This window comes from Panthera pardus, unplaced genomic scaffold, assembly GCF_024362965.1.
Source record: "Panthera pardus isolate Hobbes unplaced genomic scaffold, ASM2436296v1 HiC_scaffold_4, whole genome shotgun sequence".
Lineage (NCBI taxonomy): Eukaryota > Metazoa > Chordata > Mammalia > Carnivora > Felidae > Panthera > Panthera pardus.
Window position 1 is genome coordinate 6,298,227 of NW_026526969.1, and position 18,838 is coordinate 6,317,064.

The 18,838-nt window shown below is 51.5% G+C and overlaps 2 protein-coding genes and 1 non-coding gene across 5 annotated transcripts; 1 reads left to right on the plus strand and 2 right to left on the minus strand.

The window, feature by feature from the left end:
- Window positions 1-706: 706 nt before the first annotated feature.
- BUD23 (BUD23 rRNA methyltransferase and ribosome maturation factor) lies at window positions 707-12,390 on the minus strand. 3 transcript variants are annotated; one of them, XM_019421676.2, is made up of 12 exons: window positions 12,286-12,386; window positions 12,151-12,188; window positions 10,738-10,833; window positions 10,563-10,645; window positions 10,368-10,464; window positions 7,664-7,760; window positions 6,548-6,598; window positions 5,787-5,872; window positions 5,547-5,592; window positions 5,316-5,374; window positions 1,106-1,195; window positions 707-961 (listed from the first exon to the last, which is right to left on the minus strand). In XM_019421676.2, the coding sequence occupies exons 1-12, from the start codon at window positions 12,331-12,333 to the stop codon at window positions 907-909; spliced, it is 846 nt and encodes a 281-aa protein (XP_019277221.1). In that variant the 5' UTR covers window positions 12,334-12,386; the 3' UTR covers window positions 707-906. The 3 variants fall into 3 exon arrangements, with proteins under 3 accessions (XP_019277221.1, XP_019277222.1, XP_019277223.1); XM_019421677.2 differs by lacking the exon at window positions 707-961 and adding an exon at window positions 1,832-1,941 and having other exon boundaries at window positions 12,286-12,390; XM_019421678.2 differs by lacking the exons at window positions 707-961; window positions 1,106-1,195 and adding exons at window positions 1,202-1,743; window positions 1,832-1,941 and having other exon boundaries at window positions 12,286-12,390.
- On the minus strand, window positions 1,657-1,787 carry LOC128774791 (small Cajal body-specific RNA 20). The gene has a single exon (XR_008419258.1). It is a non-coding gene; the product is annotated as a small Cajal body-specific RNA 20 (non-coding RNA).
- A 122-nt stretch (window positions 12,391-12,512) lies between the features above and the next one.
- On the plus strand, window positions 12,513-15,412 carry DNAJC30 (DnaJ heat shock protein family (Hsp40) member C30). The gene has a single exon (XM_019421680.2). The coding sequence runs from the start codon at window positions 12,541-12,543 to the stop codon at window positions 13,219-13,221; it is 681 nt and encodes a 226-aa protein (XP_019277225.1). The 5' UTR covers window positions 12,513-12,540; the 3' UTR covers window positions 13,222-15,412.
- Window positions 15,413-18,838: the final 3,426 nt, after the last annotated feature.

Here is an 18,838-nt window from a genome sequence, read left to right on the forward strand (position 1 = left end):
GTTTCTTACTGTCATGAGGTCACAGCCTTAGAACTTGGGGGTAAATGTGCCCAGCACTAACCGGAAGAAGGGGTTCAGAGGCAGAGGATCCCGCCTCCCACCTCGGCCTTCAACCTCCAGATCCTCTGGCCCCTCCACCCCAGCCTGAACGTTTCTACTCCTGCTTAAAGCCTGATGCCCCGCCCCTTCTGTGCTGAGGGCTCAGATCTACCCTTCCTTCCACTTTCCCAGTAGCCACAAGTGAGCCCTGGATCCCCATTTGCTTAGCCTGCTGCTACAGTCCCCCCCCCTCCCCCGCATCCCAGGGCAGGCTTGCCTGCTCTCCTGACCACTAGTAATCGGGCAGGAGACACACCCAAAGGCAACCAAGTGCGGGCCAATCAGCAGTTGGTGTAGCTCAGGGCCAAAGGTCAGCCCAGGCCCTGGCTGGATGCCGCCTTCAGACTGGGGGACAACCATAGGCTGGGCGGTGGCCTCAGAACAGTGGGTCCCACGGATACTTTGACCCCACCCATTTTTCCCAAATTTGCCTAGTGCTGGGATAAACAGACCAAAATTCAATCTACCTGTGTTCCTTGTAGGTTAAAATAGGGTGCTTTTCATACACTCAAGTTCTTCGAGCCTCTTTTGGATCAGGGGAATCAAGTACTCGGAGAAACTCGAGATCTGTTCAGGATCCCAGAGCTAGAAAATGCCAGAGCCACAGTTCCACAGAAAGTGGTTTATTGCTTTTAGAACAAAATAAGATGCTTTTAGAACTTTTGTTAGTAAAGAAAAACGGTTAGAACTTGAAAACATTTCTAAAACCACGTTTTGTCAGCGGATGCAAGTAGGCACTTCGACAGAGAAGACTGCCCGCTTGCAACCGTGCAGACCCGAGCTGCCCGGTTACATGGAGCCAACGGCTTAGAAGCGGGGCTTGCGCTTGCGGCCGGTGTACTGGGTGTCGGGTCTGACCTCCCTGTGGCAAGGAGACAAGGGGGCAGTCTCAGAAAAAAGAACAAAGGACCTACCTCAGGGACCCTTTCAAGTGCAGGCTACCCCTTGGTGGCCACAGACCGCCCCCTCCCCCCATCCCCAGCCTGTCCCCAGCCCAGGCACTCACTTGCCCTGCCGCCTGCGGCGCTCCTTCTTCTCCAGCACCCACTCACGGCTCTTCCTCACCACCCCGCGCCTCGCCATCCTGCGCTGGATCCTATGCGGGAAACACAGCTCTCAGGGCACGGGTGGAACTCACGTGGCACTCAAGCTAGTCCACGCAGGGAAAAATAGCGGTCCTCCCCGGGGCAGGCGGCCTCCGATGCCCCTGCCACAGAAGTCCCTGCTTCTGGACACCTCTCCTCCCCCAGTGATATCCCCTGGGGCCAAAGCAGTTATCTGGTAGAAGAGCGGGAGGTGAGAAGCCCCACTCCCTCACGGGCATCTTTGTGGCAGCGACCACCTGTTTAGGTGTGTTCCCTTGTTAGGTGCTGCCTGTCGGGCAGGCAGGGGGCCGAGCTACTTTTAGGGCAACACGGGCCGGGGTCAGCCCTTGAGAGCCTGGCACTGCCAAGGACAGCCAGAGGCCCGATGCCCAGCGCTGCCGACTTCGGACCCTAGTCCGGCTGCGGGGTCGGCGTGCCTGGCATAGACCACGTGGGGGTTCCCAGCAACGACAGATGTCTGAGGCAGGAAAACAAGGCTGTCAGCTCACGGCAGCCGCGACAAGGATCCTCAAGCACTGATGTTGGCCTCCAGCCCTGGCTGAGGAGAAAAGGGACCCCTCACAGCCCCATGGGAGAGAGGCCCTGGGAACAGGGAGAAGCCTTTTGTCCCTAAACCACATCCCCACCTGGCAGCTGGGCTCAAACGATTTCCAGCATAATTCCTGCCACGGAGGGCCGCTCGCCATTTGAGTAACAACCATTTCCCGAGCACCTGAGCGCCGAACCCATGGATGTCCTACGGCAGATACGAACCAGGCTTGCCCTTGAAGAGCCCACGACTGGGCCAGGGCAGGGACCAGCCACACCAGGCAAAGCGAGTGCAGAGACCCAGCAGCTACTGAGGGAATGACACGGAAAGGAAAAGCAGAGTCTGCGAAAAACAAGAAGGCTGCTGAGATAAGCGGGCATTTCTGCAAGCCGAAGGTGGGGCGGCAGCAAGACCAGAAGAACCACGCAAGGGTGCGGCACTGAAAGGACCGAGGGAGAATTAGGGAACAAGAGTCCCGTGTGCCAGGCGAGAGAAGGGGAGGGGTCCAAGTGAGATCCTGAGGGTCCAAAGCACAAGTTCCCTCCTTGCATGAGGGCCAGTGCAGGCCGGATTCCAGCACAGACCCTGTTTGCAGCTACTTCTCATCTGTTCTGACCTAACAATAAAAGTCGGAATCATTAAAAACGAGAAAAACTCAGGGGCTTGGTCGGTTGAGCATCTGACTTGATTTTGGTTCAAGTCATGATCTCGTGGTTCGTGGGATCAAGCTCCGTGTCAGGCTCTGAACTCAGCATGAATCCTGCTTAAGAATCTCTCTCCCCCCTCTGCCCCTCTCCCCTGCTCACACACTCTCTCCCTTCCTCTAAAATAGAAAGTTAAGGGCGCCTGGGTGGCTCAGTCGCTTCAGTGTCTGACTTCAGCTCAGGTCATCATCTTGCGGTTTGTGAGTTTGAGCCCCACATTAGGCTGGCTGCTGTCAGTGCAGAGCCTGCTTTGGATCCTCTGTTCCCCCCTCTTTGTGCCCCTCCATTGTTCACGCTTTCTCTCAAAACTGAGTAAAAACACATGAAAAAATTTTAAAAAGAAAAAAATCTCAGAATCTCACTTGGCTGGGCCAGTTCACGGAGGTGTGGATACAGGCAAGGAGTGTGCTCTCCCTTCAGTAAGCAGTGGGCGGCCAATGAGGTTTCACAACAAAGAAGTGAGACAATGTGATCTAGACACTTCAGCACGTACAGGCAGTGGTGCATGAAAGAAACATTAAGAATGCCCACAACCAGGGGGGCAGGAGTCTGAGGCACCAAGTGCAAAGCAGGAGGCAGCTGACAACAGGGGGCTGGAAGTACAGGACTAATGATCAAGGGTCTGTAAGGAAGGACAAGCTGGGTGGCAAGCTGGGAGCCATACAAGTAATGATGAGAAAGAGTCATGGGGGAAGATAAGAGCAGCAGGTGGGGGCAGTGAGCGAGGGCCCCAGACCAAAGGTGCCAAGAAGGAAGTTGGGCAGTAGTGGCAAATGCCACAGGTGGACCGAGTCATCAGAGAGAGTCAGAGAGACTAACAAGAATGATTAGACAAAACGACAAGAACACGAGAAGGCCAGATCATCCTCCCAAAGGACAACAGCCCCCTGCCCCCTCCCCACCCCCCGAGCCGAGGACTCACAGAGCGAGTGCCCACAGAGCCAGGGAGACAGGCTGTGCCGGGCACTGTGCCGGGTCTGCCCACACACACGCGCTCTGCTCCTCCACACGCTGCCCGGGTGCTGGCATTATCCCCTTGCTGAACAGCCGAGAAACGGACGCTTACCTAAGTTTACAGTTACACGTCGTCTGTAGACCCCAGTGTGAGGACAAGAGGGATTCTATGGTGGATGGAGGGGGCTGAACCACGTGCACATCCTCCGTGAGGTGGGAGAGGGCGCCACTTGCTGGGAGCAAGTGGTGGGTGCCTTAGAGCAGAAAACATCTAGGAGAGCACCCCCCCCCCCCCTGGCCTGCAAATCCCCATGGGGAACACGGGCTGAGGAAGCTAACGGAGATGACCGTGGGGAGGTCAGGGGGCTCCACTCTGTAGTGGACACAAGGAATACACTTGTGATCTTCACCACCCGTGGCCTTCCTGACCAGTTCTCTGTGCATTTTTCCCCTTAAATGTCTTAAAAGTCTTCAGACTTCTCACTCACATCAACCAGAACTAAGAAATAACCTCCTTCACTGCCTTACCATCAATTATCCAGTCAGCGAACACTGGAAACCTTTCACTGATAATAAGCCCCTACTCTGGGATCAGGGACACACCAGCAGAGCCTAAGTCCTCCTTCTGGCTGGGGAGACACAGAACCAGCAAGCAAACACACAGGATTCAGAACAGTGAAAGGTGGTATGGAAAATAAAGGGTAAGGAGAACTCACCAAGGATACTGGAACAGATAAAGGGCAACGTGTGATTTCCCTTTCTCAAAAATTAAAGGAAAAAGAAAGAATTCACCTTGCTGCTGTGCAGAAAATAAATTCAAAGAGGCAAAGTGGAGAGAGGCCAGTGCCGCAGCTTCCACACTCCAGGCAAGGACGGTGGGGGTTCAGACCAGGGGAGGGGACCGGCTGTCACCCGGACAAACACAGAGGACTGGTCAGATGTGAGGTAAGAAAGACAAGAATGACTGTGCGGGGAAGGACAGAGGAAGGCAGTCTTGGTGTGAAAAACAAGAGCTGGGTTTTGTTCCCAATACTTGTGGGAAGCCTAGGTATGGATACTTAGGAGGCAGGAAAATGGAGGTGGGGTTGAGACCATAGGCATAAACCCAAAGCAACGAACCTAGAGTTGGTGATTAAGGCAGCAGAGAGAGAAAGGGTCCGGGCTGGGCCCCAGAGTGCTCGGAGAAAGAGGAGCCAGCAAGCTGAGGACAAAACCAGGATGGCAGGCAGGAGGCCGAACTGGGAAAAGCATCGAGAGAGTGGCTGGCTGTTGCCAGTGCCCAAGAACAGGCAGGTTAAGAGGAGGACAAGAGAGAAAGCGGACTGAGAAGCAGCCACAGATTTGGCAAGACAGAGGCTGGCGTGGCCTTGAGAAAAGCAATCCGTGAGGAGACGGAGGGGGGAGCAGAGACGAGTGACAGAATGGTGTGGTGGAGCAAGCGGCACATGTGAGACGTGACTGAGAGGGAAGCCCATGCACGAGGGGGCGCGGCGGGGGGAGTGAGGGCGCTTCGGGAGGAGACAGAAGAAACAGGGTCTCTGCAAACTGAGGGAATGACCCAGGAGAGTAAACATGAGGACACAGGAGCGGGGAGGGAGAGAGAGCCAAGAGGGGACAGAGGCCAGGATGCAGGTGGCAGAGGCAGCCTCGGGGAGGGAGGAGACAACCCGGCAGTCCTGGCAATAGGGAAGGCAGAGAGAGGAAGGAAAGATGGTGGCGTGGCTGTCCACAGACATCCAGAAGGGCCCCTGCTGCCCAGCCTGAGGCAGGAGCGGGCACAGGCCCACAGGGTTCCCCACTGTTACCACCCTGGTGTCACTGCCACGCTTGAACCTAAGAGACCTGGTGCAAGCAGAGAGCCACGTAGGACGACCCCGGCAGAAGCAAGCCCCCGCACTCCAGGCAGGGGTGACAACTGCTCACCTCTCACTCGTGAACGCAGACTCCGTGGCCTCCTCTTCATCGGTAGTTTCGGTCAGGGCCTGCGGGGACCAGCGTGCTCTTAGGTCAAGTCAACCTGGAGATCTCTCAACCCACCTGCCCCACCCCAGAAGGTCAGGCCACCCAGGCCTGAGTCCTCCCAACAGGTACCAGGCCCAGCCCCACAAGAAGGGAATCTAAAGGACACGAGCCTGCAAACTCTGGATCCCTCACCTTTGGCAGAAAGGTCGAAGGCCCAGAAAACAAACAGAGGTAGAACCTGAAACCAGAAAAGTACAGAGTGAGGGCTGGGCTCATAAAGCCACGCACAGGTACAAGTCTCCACACTCCTTCCCATGAACAGGTACAGAATGTGTAAGCCCCGGTGACCCAGCCGAGCACTCCTCTGGCCCACTCATCACCCCAACGCCCTCTCTGCTCAACGCGGACAGTGCACTAGCCCCCAGCACTCACTTCTTTGCCTTGGCGCTGTTGGGGAAATCCACCACCACGCCACCAGTGAAGCCAGCCTTGGTGGCCTGGATCGTGATCAGCTCCAACTGAGAAGAAAACGGCAGCGAGTCAGGCAGGGAGACTGGGGGAGCACACAGCTTCCACTCCACTCCTTTCGAGAAGCCAGTCTGCCTCCCAGGGCGGACCCTACCCAGGAGAGCTGAAGGTCTTCATCAAACTGTTCCCAATTCTGAGTCCCCAAAAGGCGTATACACAGGAAAGTGCAGGCTGGAGCAGCAACTCCCCTGGTTCTCACTTTTCTAGCCCAGGGACCCGTCTCCCTGCTCCCATCTCAGGAATGAAAGGCCACCATTCAGGAAACAAACTCCTTCAAGTTAGGGGCCGGGGACAGCTCACCACTGGCCTATCAGGGTCTGCACCTGTATCTCCTCATCCCCATGGCGTGACGACCGGCCACAGAACAGACAGCTGTTGCCATCCTATCAAATCCTCCCCCCACTGCCATTCATTTGGTTACAGCAATCAGACACACCCTCGTAACTGTAACACCACAGATCAGCCGAGAGAACACACAGGTCCTATCCTACCCCGCAGAAACCTCTCCCTCAGGTACTCACTCCCTACTTTTCCCACCAGTCAGCAACAATCTCCTTGTCCCGTCACCTCCCAACAGCAAGAGGGCAGGTGAGGGAGGCACAGGACAGCTTACCTGTTCTGGGTCTCTCCCCCTCCCCTGCACCTCCAGTAGCCAAGGCGCTCACCTGCTCAGAGTTCTCAGGATACAGCTGCAGGACAGCCCGGGCTCCACGGACCTATAAGCCACAGAAACATCACTCTCCTACAAACATACCATGGGCTCAGGGCCCAACACTTCTCTCTTCCTCGTGCACTAAATATCTGAAATCCCACTGTGCACGTGACCCTGTTCTCAGGGCTGGGGATGTAGCCGTGAACAAAAGAGAGAGCGCCTGAACTCCTGAAGGCCCGCTGCGGTGAGAAAGGCAGCTGATACATGGTGGTGACTTAGTGCCAAGAAGAAAACCAAATCAGGACAAAGGAATGGTAAGTGACAGGAGACTATTGGGTTTATTTTTGGCTCAAGGAAGGCCTCTCTCTGAGGAGCACTTGGGCAGAGTCCTGACTGTAACAGGGAGCTGGCTGAACATAGAAGGGAAAACCATTTCCACAGAAAGGCAAACACAAAGGCCGTCAGAACCTCATATTAACCCCAGTGTGTGTGTGTGTGCAACAGAAACCACGTAACACACAAGGACAGCCAGCCATCCACAAGAAACAACCCATTCTAGGAAAACCAGGGATGAAGTGAGGTGATTAAGAAGAACCAAGATATACCTGGCCTGCTCCAAAAAGGAAAAGAACTCATTTTTAGGACTTAAAATCTCAAACTATCAATTGATCCTATTAAACAACTGAAATCAACACCATCAGTTACAAAAATAAAAAGCTACTGAAGGCTCTGTCTGTGATAAATAACCCTTCTGCACCCCATCTGAGCATCAGCAGTAGGGGAGAGGGAGGGTGGGAGTCACAGGATGTAAGCACTCTGCGTGCCCTGGACATGAGGTCTCTGTCCTCACTCCGTGGAGTCCGTGCCCCCACACCAACTTCCGATTAAAATTTAGTGCAGCCAGACACAGGAACTGTGATCAGTCTCAGACACCACCATCTTCTGCCATTTCATTAGGGAGCGTCAGACCACCAAGCTCTCTCTTTAGGCCAAGACAGGAGAACCATAAGGTCCTGCCACCCCATGCAGTACCATTTGAATGGCTTTCCCCTGGGAAACTTCCTACTCCGTTACTGCCTATAGAAGGGAGAAGCGGCCAGCCCAGACTGGGAGACGATCTCATACTCACCAGCACAGAGTAAAGAGAAGAAAAAAAGCAGTATAGGCGCTTGGCAGGGATGTCAGACTTCTTATTTGCATTACAGAGCCACTGGACAGCAGAAATGCTGAGAAAGGAAAGGACCCCAGTCAGGACAAGTACCAACATGCACTGCTCTCTCCAGCCTCTTCAAGACTCTAACACCACACACAATCCTTGAGCCCCAGGTGAAACCCTCCTGCCTATAACTCTCTTTCTGGGCCTGTGCAGATCCACTCCAGGTCACCATTCTATAATACCGGATGGAGGAGAGTAGAGAGAAGGTTGGCATTAGCTTCCTTGTAGCCAATCTAAACCAGTATTTTCTCAACCTTGTTTCTCCATGCAGCTCAAATTTAAAATTCCTCAGTGTGTCAAGGCTCTCTGCCACCTACGCCTTCATTCCCTTCCTCTAATCAAGGGAAAACCCCTTTATAGTATGTACACAAAGGCACTCATTCACTTATTCTCTTCTTCAATCGGTTCCTTCAACTGTACCTGTTAGGTGTCTTCACCATCCCCAGATTTAAAACCCTCAAGCAACTATTATGTACTCCACTCAGGTGTTTCCCCCTTCACTGCTGTGTACACACATGAATGGAAGCCCAAACCCCACTTGTCTGTCCAACTGCCTCTCCCAGGTTTTACCTTCCTCTACCACTCTCCTGGTCAGCACTCATCAGCACCTCCAGCTTGCTTCAACAACCTAACTAATCTCTCCTTTCTTTTCCTTTTTTTTTTTTAATTTGAAGGAGTGGGGGAGCACATGCAAGCTAGCAGGGGAATAGGGGCAAAGAGAGTGACAGAGAGAGAGAGAGAGAGAGAGAGAGAGAGAGAGAGAACGAATCTTAAGTAGGCTCAATGCTCACCACAGAGCCCGACACGGGGGTTAGCCCCACAACCCTGGTATCACGACCTAAGCCGAAATCAAGAGTCGGCCCCTCAACCAACCAAGCCACCCAGATGCCCCTCTCCTCTCCTCTCAATAATCTTCCCAAAATACAGCTCTGATCTGGTTACTCCCTAGCTTCCCATCAATTACTGAATAAAGCTCAAACTTCTCAGCACGGAATTTAAAAAGCTCTCATTCTTGAGGTGCCTGGGTGGCTCAGTAGGTTAAGTGTCCAACTCTTGAGATCGGCCCCTGAGTCGGGCTCTGTGCTGACAGCTTGGAGGAGCCTACGTGGGATTCTCTTTCTCCCTCTCTCTGTCCCTCCTTTCCTTGCATGCACCTGCATGCATGCTCTCTCTCTCAATAAACAAACTTAAAAAAACACCTCTGGTCTTCCCCACAATCTATCAGGTTCCTTTCCCTGGGCACTTCTGTGCCTTTGTTCACACTGTTCCTTCCCTCAGAGCCCCATCCCCAGTCCCAGGACTATCCAAGTTCCTCTGAGCCTTCAAGGCACAACCCCAGCCCCTCCTCCTCCTCAAGGCTTCCCCGTGCTCTCTAGCTTTTCTTCACCGCTCTGGTGGGTCCCACAACTCTGGTCCCACCCCACACTCAACTTCATGTTTAGCTGTATGGCCCGTCTTATAGCACCTGACACACCACGAAGAGTTAAAAATTAAAAGAAAGGGGGGCGCCTGGGTGGCTCAGTCGGTTAAGCATCCGACTTCAGCTCAGGTCATGATCTCACAGTTCGTGGGTTCGAGCCCCGCATCGGGCTCTGTGCTGACGGCTCAGAGCCTGGAGCCTGTTTCGGATTCTGTGTCTCCCTCTCTTTCTGCCCCTCCCCCACTTGCACTCTGTCTCTCTGTCTCAAAAACAAACGATAAAAAAAAATTAAAAGGACTGTGTTGTATTTCCACAAACCTCGCAGCACCTTGTACCATGTCTTACATATAACAAATGCTAAAAAAAAAAAAAAAAAAAAAAAAAGTAAGTTTGCCATACTCTCTCAAAAACAAATAAAAAGTGACTACTTACTCCTAAAACATACAGACAGTATCACTGGCCTTTGGTTTGCTGCAGCTTAGAACAATTTCACTCAACCGTTACTAAAAAGCAATTGCTTTCCTTGAAATGATTTCCCCCACTCTTGTTCCCAGATGTAAACTAATCCCTTACCCTAGAAGAAAATCTTCAAATCTACATTTTTACTGCTTACCCAGATCCCTAATGCTCAACCCACAATCACAGGATTAAAGCTGACTTCTTCCCCTATCCCCTACCCTCCACCCCATCGACAAAGAGAACAGAGAATACACCAAATAATCAACAATTTACCACAGGACACAAAGAACAACTTCATGTTTCTAACAGTCACTTCAACGTTCTAAGATCTGCTATCGAAGTACTACGTAAAGGCTCAAAACTTAACCCAGACAACCCAAAAAGGACTAAGCCACTGAAGAAACTGGCAAATCCCGGACCACTCTCCATTACAGTTAGTCAAAAAGAAGGAAACGAGATGGCTGCTGGGGCCCACAAGATGGCTCCTAGAGGTGTCAGAAGCCACCTCTCCACCACCCTCCAACAAAGCACAGAGAATCTATAATCTATACCAGTGGTACCTGAACCTGGCAGCGCAAGACGATCAAAGGAGTAGACCGTTTCAAAATATAAAAAATGCGTAATATAAAAACTGCTCTAACCAGGGATGTGTATTTCTAAGTCTCCTGTGTAACTCTGCACAACCAGTTTAGGAAGCACTGACCTGCAGGCCTAAAAGCAGGAACTGAAGACTCTTACCTGATACAACCATCAAAGGTGCCTGGTTTGAAGGGAATGCCCTGGCCCATGTCCCCCAGAAGCAAGTCTCCCTCAGTGTCTCTGTCCAAGGCCGCATCTACATTGGACGATAATACGTCAGGAAAACAGACGACGCGTAGCTGCTCAGTACTCATGAAGCGTAGTCTGCTCCAATGCTAAGTAGCACATACTTACCCAGCATGGCAGGGCTGATGTCGATGCCCACCCAATAGTGCCCCTCATCCGAGAGATAATCTCCACTCAGCCCAGAACCACATCTGGAAGACACGATAAAAACAGGAACTCAATAGCGTGAGCAGGAAAGACACTCCTCCACCTGGACAAGCTGAACTAGGCCCCAGGATCTCACCCAATATCCAACAGGTAACAGGGCTGACCCTCGGGCAGATAAAGGAGCTCCAATGCGCGCCCAGCCATCTTGGTCTGGACATCAATCATCCGTGAGCTGGGAAGGCAGAAAACACAAGTGATAAAAGAGTTCTGGGCTAAAACATTGCTCAGAGCAAAAGAAGAGAAAGAGAACAAGGCACAATCACCCTGAGGTACTGTCCCAGTCACCATACCCAACTACACCTATTTAAAAGCGACCCCCAAAGTCCATGTACTACAGCAACAAGTTATTTTGCGACACAAATTACAACTTTGCCGGCTGCAAAACTGATGTGAAGGGAATAAATTGCTTAGCTAATGACTATTGCCTATTTTCAACTCCATATGGTTCTGATATGTTTATTACTTAAAAACACGTTTTCTGGAAAAATTACCCACCATAGTTACTCTCCTGTATAAAGCTCAACAAGGTACAACAAAAATCCATAGCAGTTGCTACCCATGAAAAATATAATGCAAGCCACGTGGGACTTTCTTAGTGCCATGATTAAAATGAAATACTAAAATTAATTGTAATAGTTTACCCAACCCAATAATCCTGGTAATATATCTTAACCCGATGTGCTCCAAATAGCATTTCAACACATCGTCAACATAAAAGAGGTAAAATGTTAACATTTTCTTCACAGTAACTCACTCAGACCAAACATGACTTCAAAAGAGAATACTGCCTCTTAACAAAACGGATCTTTGGCTGGCGTTCTCTGCCTTTCCCAAGATCAAGAGGAAGAATCGCACTGAATTCTGCAGCTGGGAAAAAAGCTTATGTTGCTACATAATGACAACCGGATCAGAGATTTCTGCTGGCCTTGGTCTTGGACTCTAATTTGAATGGAAAAGTGGAGAACGGTTATCTCTAGAGTAGTGGTATCAGAGAGAGCAGGCTTGGAAGTCCCTGTTCTAGCCTTCACCTGTTAAATGACTCTATGCTTAACACAAGTTAACTGCCCCCCTGAAATTCAGATACGACACCAACACTTGTCATAAGACCTTAATGATAATGCAAACAGGGGCACACCGCATTCTGGGAATACTACTTCCTCCCCCTCAATAGCACTGACCCCCTACACGTATCCACCGCCCCTGCCGATTTTACCGCATGCTTCAAACAAGCTGTCACATGAAAGTTTGAGAACCCCCTGGAGAAAGTACGCATGATTCACCTCCATTTTAATGCTAAGTTCACCGAGGCCCAGAGGGTTCCGAGATTTACTCAAAAGTTGCCTTTCCCACCGTAAAAAATAGGATCGATCCGGGTCCCTTCCTTCCCCAACACCCCAAACTCTTGCGTGCTTTCCAAGTAGCGCCAGCTATCAGGGTAACTTGCCGGCCCCCGAACCCCGACGCCGCGCAACATCTAGGCTCCCCTTACTTGCGCACGTATTTCCGGGCTTCATTCTTGTCATAAAACTGCGGGAAAGAAAAAGAGAAGAGTAGTATAGAAGGAATCAAGACGCGAGGGCCTTAAATGGAGGAGAGAAGGACGTGCGAGAGCCGCAAGCCTCACCAGCTCCGGGGGCCCGCCGTGCTCCGGTCTCTTCCCGCGGAACGCCATTCCCACGCCTCAGCCGCGAGACTCCCGCTAGTGTTCCGGGAACCCGGCTTTTATGCCTTCGGCCCCGCTCCCGCCCAAAAACACGCATGCTCCACCTTTCTCCCCGCCTCCCTTTTTACCCGATTGGCTAGAGGGCCGACGCGCTGCGAACAACGCGCGCTTCCCATTGGCCAGTTAGTCTCGCACCGCCCGCATGGCCCGTTCAAGATGGCAACCAAGCGCGATCTGGGGTGGCCACGGCGGTTGCTGTGGGGGTTGTGGCTGGCCCGGGGCGCTCCACAGAGCCCGGGTTCCGGCCTGGGCCTAGAAGGGAGGACTTATTCCCAGGGCGACGGCCCGTACTCGCGCACGGCGCTCTATGAACTGCTCGGCGTGCCCACCACAGCCACGCAGGCGCAAATCAAGGCGGCCTACTACCGGCAGAGCTTCCTCTACCACCCGGACCGCAACTCGGGGAGCGCCGAGGCTGCCGAGCGCTTCACGCGCATCTCCCAGGCCTACGTGGTGCTGGGCAGTGCCACCCTGCGTCGCAAGTATGACCGCGGCCTGCTCAGCGACGAGGACCTGCGCGGACCTGGCGTGCGGCCCCCCAAGGCGCCGGTCCGCGACACCGGCTCGCCCCGCCCCCCGCCCCCTGCGTCTCAGGCCCACGGCCGCGGTCGGGCCACCGCGGGCGCCAACCGCACCATGTTCGACTTTGACGCCTTCTACCAAGCTCACTACGGAGAACAGCTGGAGCGTGAACGGCGCCTCAGGGCCCGGCGAGAGGCCCTACGCAAACAGCAGGAGGACCGGGCCAAGAAGGGCTTCCATTGGGACGACACCCGAGACGCGACCTTTGTCTTCCTTCTCCTCACGGTCTTCATCATCATGGGCTTTCGTTTTTAAAAGGAGAGAGGAAGAAAGGGAGCAGCCCCCCGCCAGCCCCGAGAAAATGGCCTTTCCGGTGTTCTTGAACCCTTTGCCTTCCATAGTCTACCTCTGCGGGGGTCCGGAGAAACTGCTCTCCCCCTCCTGTTCCCCGCCCGCCCAGCTTAGCCGTCCACGTACGCTTCCCTCCCCTACGGTCCAGAAAAGAAGGCTTCTCGATGCCCAAGAAAGAGGCCCCAAGAAGAAGAGTCCCAAAAGCCCGAGAGTGAAGGGTTTTCTGGAGTCCCTTGTGTGCCTGCTTCCAGAGGTTGCCTTCCTGATGTCAGCTTCTGGAACACTTGCTCGGGCTTTATTGTAAAGCTCTGAGCAAGAATTGTCTGCTCCTGCCCCGCGCTTGTACCGTGGGGCTCCTGTGTAACCTTGAACCGTGCAATGTGACCAATTGTTGGCTGCCAAAAGAAAAATTGTGGGGTTGTACGAACCTTGTGTTTCTGTGAGTTCCCCAGCCACAGGTGAGACCTGACGTAAGACTGTGATCTTTGGAAACCTTGCCATTCTTGTATGATCAGCCCCAGACCCCACTCCCTTTTCTGTGGATGGCATGTGGGAGTGGGAGAGCAAGGTCATGGAGCATAAGGAATTGAGTGTTCCTGTGCCCACACTTATCTAATGTGTATGACCTTGGAGAAATTACTCTGTGGGCATGCCAGCAGAGGAACAAATCATTTGCTCTCTTGAGGCCTGTCACACTTTATTATCTACAGTTCTAATGGGCTCATTGATTAAAACATGATGTGATAGAGTTAGGTTTATCCTTGGGACAGTCAGTATGCCTGTCTCTTGGTCATTCCTTTGCCAGCCAGCCCCATTGCTAACTGTGCAGCCCATCCCCTCCCAGAGATAGAGCGGCCAGCTGGGACGCTGAGTCGCTTGAATGTGGCCTGTCCTCTTGTTTAGCCCCACAAGCCAAGTCCTTGAAACCTGGCTGCTTGAGTTTAGGGTATACGGTAATACAAGGGACAAGAGGCTTGTGGTGGAAACAAATTTCTTTATTCAGAGCTGGCTGAGGCTTTCTCTCTCTCTCTCTCTCCCTCTCTCTCTCTCTCTCTCTCTCTCTCTCTCTCTTTGTTTTGTTTTTTAATATTTATTTTAAGAGCACATGTGTGAGCCCGGGAGAGGGGCAGAGAGAGAGGGAGAGAAAATCTTAAGCAGGCTCCATGTTCAGCCCGGAGCCCGATGTGGGGCTCCATCCCAGGACTGTGAAATCATGATCTTAGCCAAAGTCAGGAGTCGGACAGTTAACCCACTGAGCCACCCAGGAGCTCCTCTCTGTCTTTCTAAGCAGTTGGTCATCACTTGGCAAGAGCTGTAGAAGTCAGGCTGTCAACTCTGAGTCCCTGCGCGTGGTACATGTATTGGCTGTAAGATTTTAGGTGCTTAAGCATTAATGCATGGGGCCTAAGTGTAAAGCTGTGAGCTAGGGAAGCCTTTACAAGAGAGATCTACCACAAGGGTGAGGACAGAAGTGAGCGTAAGTTCTAAACAAAGCCAGAGGTGCTTGGGTATATGAGGAAGAAATCCTGCATTCAGTCTTTCATGTGAAATCCTTGTAATTAGGATAAGCCCACAGCTAGTTCAAACTGGTGTCTTGGAGACCATTTGATTCCCTCCAGCCTTGGAGGTCAGGGGCTGCAGTGACTGTACAATTCAGTGGTAAGGATTTGAGCCTGCTTGGATTCAGGCTTGGTGAGCTCAGCTAGCCTTGGTTTGGGGGGAGGGGTGTATGTACTTTTGAAAAGAACATTTAATGTTATTATGTTTCATATTTGGAAAACAAGTTCTTTTTGAAATCCAAACAACAAGTAGTGTTAAGCTTAGTAAAATGCACAGAAACTAGTGATTCTCAGCCAAGCTGTTGGCATTATGTGGGGCAAGGTTCTATCAAAGTTTCTATCAAAAAGAATTGGGGTTCTTTTGGGTTGGTTTATAAAAGCACTCGTGGTCTGTAAACTGCTGGGCCCTTTCTCATGGGCTCCTTAACGTAGACCTCAAGTTTGTTTTCTCTCGGTGAACATTCCCTGGGGCTCCAGAACATGGAGAAGGATAGAAAGTTCCAGAAGACTGGAGGAAGGGGCAGACCCTGTGAAACTTCTGGAACATTCCATGCAACTCTGAGCAGGGTAGTCAATAAAGTTTGTTAATCATCCAACTGTAAGCCTCTCCTTAGGCGTAGGACCAGACTCACACTAAACAGTGCCTTCTTGCCTACCTCAGGTTTTTCTTAGCCCCAAGCTGAACTCTTAAGTTCCTACTCTGTACTCTCCCTAAAATGGAGTTTGGGCTCTTTGTGGAAAGGGAGATGTGTAGGAGGATTTTTGAAGGACCCTCAGACCCCTTCCCACCTATCCCCCACGCCTGAGGATCGTCATAGGTCGTTCTTTTCTCAGTTTCTTACCTGCTCTGGAGAGGAGAGACTGAACCAGGCCGTGGACATTATCCCCTGCCTTCTAGGGGCTGCTCCCCAATTCCTAATAATGGAAGAAGGCTCAGATAATAATAAGAAGGCTCAGACATGCTCAACTTTTCTCCTTTTCTCCTTTTGATCACAAACTGAAACAAAACTCCCTTGAAGGTTTGGACCTAGGACGGGAGGTGGACCAGAACAGCCCAGCCTGCCTTGGGCTATGTTCCCTGGGGTGGGGATGGGGTTGCGAGTACAGTATCAAGCTGAGTGAGCAGCACACACAAGGCCTAAATGGGGAGACCCGGCCGACAAGCCAGGAGTCAGAGGTTGTGGAGGCAACTGTATGTTGTATACCGTCTTTGGACTAGATCAGGACTTCGTTTCTCCTGAGCCAAACTTTTCCCTTTGTCGCATTTTGTTTATTGCCGGGTGAAATGATCTGAGACCCCAGTGCTGAGGGAGCAGGATTCCTTGCTTCCCCTCTGAAGTTCTGGCATTTCGTTCACTCGGCACACCTTGCCTTCTATAGTGATCCCAGCATGAGCCAAGATGAGGAAGAAGAGCCTACCTTAGGCCGGTGTGTGGCCTCTCTGGTCACTTTTATACACGTATATATAGTCCTTATAGCCAAAAGCTGAGGTGCCAAGGATGGAACCCAAGTGGGCGGGCATCATACTCCCTTTTGGGGAAATGACAGTGGGGATGGGGAAGGGGTGTGTATCTCAGACCTTCCTGGAAGGTCACCAGATCCCAGGAAGAAAGGCTGAAACAGGACAGCTGGTAAGTGGTGGTGTTACTTCAGTCCACTGTCTCGAATTCAGTGCACTAGATAAGTGCGCTCCATCCTGGTCTTTCCCTCCTCTCAGTTCCTCAGCTGGTGACAAGGTCACACACTGTCACCTGCCTATGATCAAGATCATAGGAGAAGGCCCGCCTTACCTGTGCTCAGTGCCTTGGTTCTCAGGCCCAGCTTGTGGCCTCGGTGGCCATAGGGTTTGTGCAAAGCAGTTGAGGGTCCCTCTGAGGATGAGAGTGACCTGAGTCTGGTCCTCTGAACTTGAAAATACTGAGAATACTCGGTGCTGTTGTGCCCAAGAAGCAGGTGCAGAGAACTCATCTTCACCATTTGCTGTGAGGTCATAGCGTCACTCACGATCTAGCCATCTCACCACCATCTCTTAAGCCTGTCCAAACCTGGAGTCCTCTGACCAGACTTGAGGTGTGTTTGCCTTTCCATCCTGCTTTGGCCCCTTCAGTGTTCACACCCTCAGTCCTGGGAGGGGGCTGCTACTAAACAAAAGAAAGCCTGTTTCAGGAGGACCAAGGAGAGGCTGAGATTTGTGGGTCACAGGCCACATAGCCAACCTGCACACAGTGTTTGGCTGTGGTTGGCACAGTGTCTTAAGAAAACTTTAGCCAACTTTCAAATCTTGGGAGACTGTATACAAATCTAGAATTCTGACTTGTCTCAAAAAAATGAGAAAACGTGCTGCCATTGCCCTCACACACATACTCGAGTGTACTACCACGTGGGAGAAACTGTAACATTTGCCTTTGAGACAGGACATAGCCCCCCATTTCACTGTGTTCCCACCAGCAGACAGGAAATGTAAAAGGCCTTGATCCACACACTTGGACATTTTGCTCATAATAGAGAAGTGTCTATATTCCATGTCTGCCGAGATGGAGAAAAAAAGAACCATGCATTTCCAAAAAAAAAAAAAATGAGGGAGGCTGTATTTCTTTGTGGAAATGGACTGCTTTGCACCTCTGTGACCTTCCTAGCCCTGGCAGACATTTGAGTTTGCAGATCCCTGAGCTACATCATATGTTGTTTTGAGAGCTCACACTTAAGCGGGGAGGCAGAGTGTAAACCTTATTTTCATTGTGGGACAAGAAGGATCTTTTGAGAAGTCCACAGCAATGGCCAAGGTCCTAGACAAAGCCAGAGGTCCTTTGGTACAGTAACATCAATTCCTGCACTCGCATTCAATCTTTTGTATAAAATCCTTGTATATAAGTTGGGATAAACCAGCAGCGAGCCCAACTTGGTCTCTTAAAAACCATTTGATTCTCTCTAGACTTAGAGGTCAGGGGCAAGTTCTTAGCCGTGGCTTTGCAGTGACCACACCACAATTCAGTGGTAAAGATTTGAGCCCACTCTGGTTCAGGCCTGCTCAGTTCAGTAAGCCTTGATTGGCTCAAAAAATGGTATTATGTTTTATATTTGAGAAGGAGGGAAGCTTAGGAAAATACTCAAAAGCTAGTGATTCCCAAACAAGGATATGCACATAACAGGCTTTCTTAAATGGTGGGAACTCTTGTGTTGTGTGTGTGTGTGTGTGTGTGTGTGTGTGTGTGTGTGTGTGTGTGTTTAAGTTTATTTTGAGAGAAGAGAGAGAAAACTCCAGGCGGGTTCCGCACAGGGCTCGAATTCATGAACCATCAGATCGTGACCTGAGCCAAAGTCAAGTATCAGACACTTAACCGACTGAGCCGCCCAGGTACCCCTGGAAACTGTTTTTATCAAAAAGAGATAAAAGTTTTGTTCTTTGGACAATTTTTTCTTTTTGGTTTGTGAAAGCACTGGTGGTCTGTAATAGGTGAGACCTTTCTCATGGGCCCCTTGATTTAGATTCTCAAGTTCGTACTCTCTCAAAGAGGAGTGCAGCAGCCAGGAACATTCCCTGGGTGCCTGGAACCCCACAACAGAAAGTTCCAAAAGTTGTCTGGCAGCAGAGAGTGCCCAGACCACCTGGAACCTTCCAGAGCCTTCCAGAACATTCCATGTACTTTCAAGCAGGGGGCTTAATGAAGTTTATTAACCATCCAACTCTAAGACTTTACCATGGCTCAGAACTGAGCCCACTCTACTCTGTCAGTATCTGTACCCACCTGCCTCAAGTCTTTTGTGCTGAAGCTGAACACCAAAGAACCTCGTTCCGTACCCCTTCTAAAACTGAGTTTGAACCCTTTGAGGGAGGCAAGGGGTGTGTAAGACTTTTGAAAGACATCATCTAGTTCCCTTGTTAACACTCTTCCCCTCTCAGATCCTCCCTTGGGTCATTCCTGTTTCTACTTACCAGCCCTGGGGAGGGGAGGCTGAGCTACTAGGCTGCGGACATTAGCCCGTGCCTTCTAGAGGCTTCTCCCCAATTCACAATAGTGGAG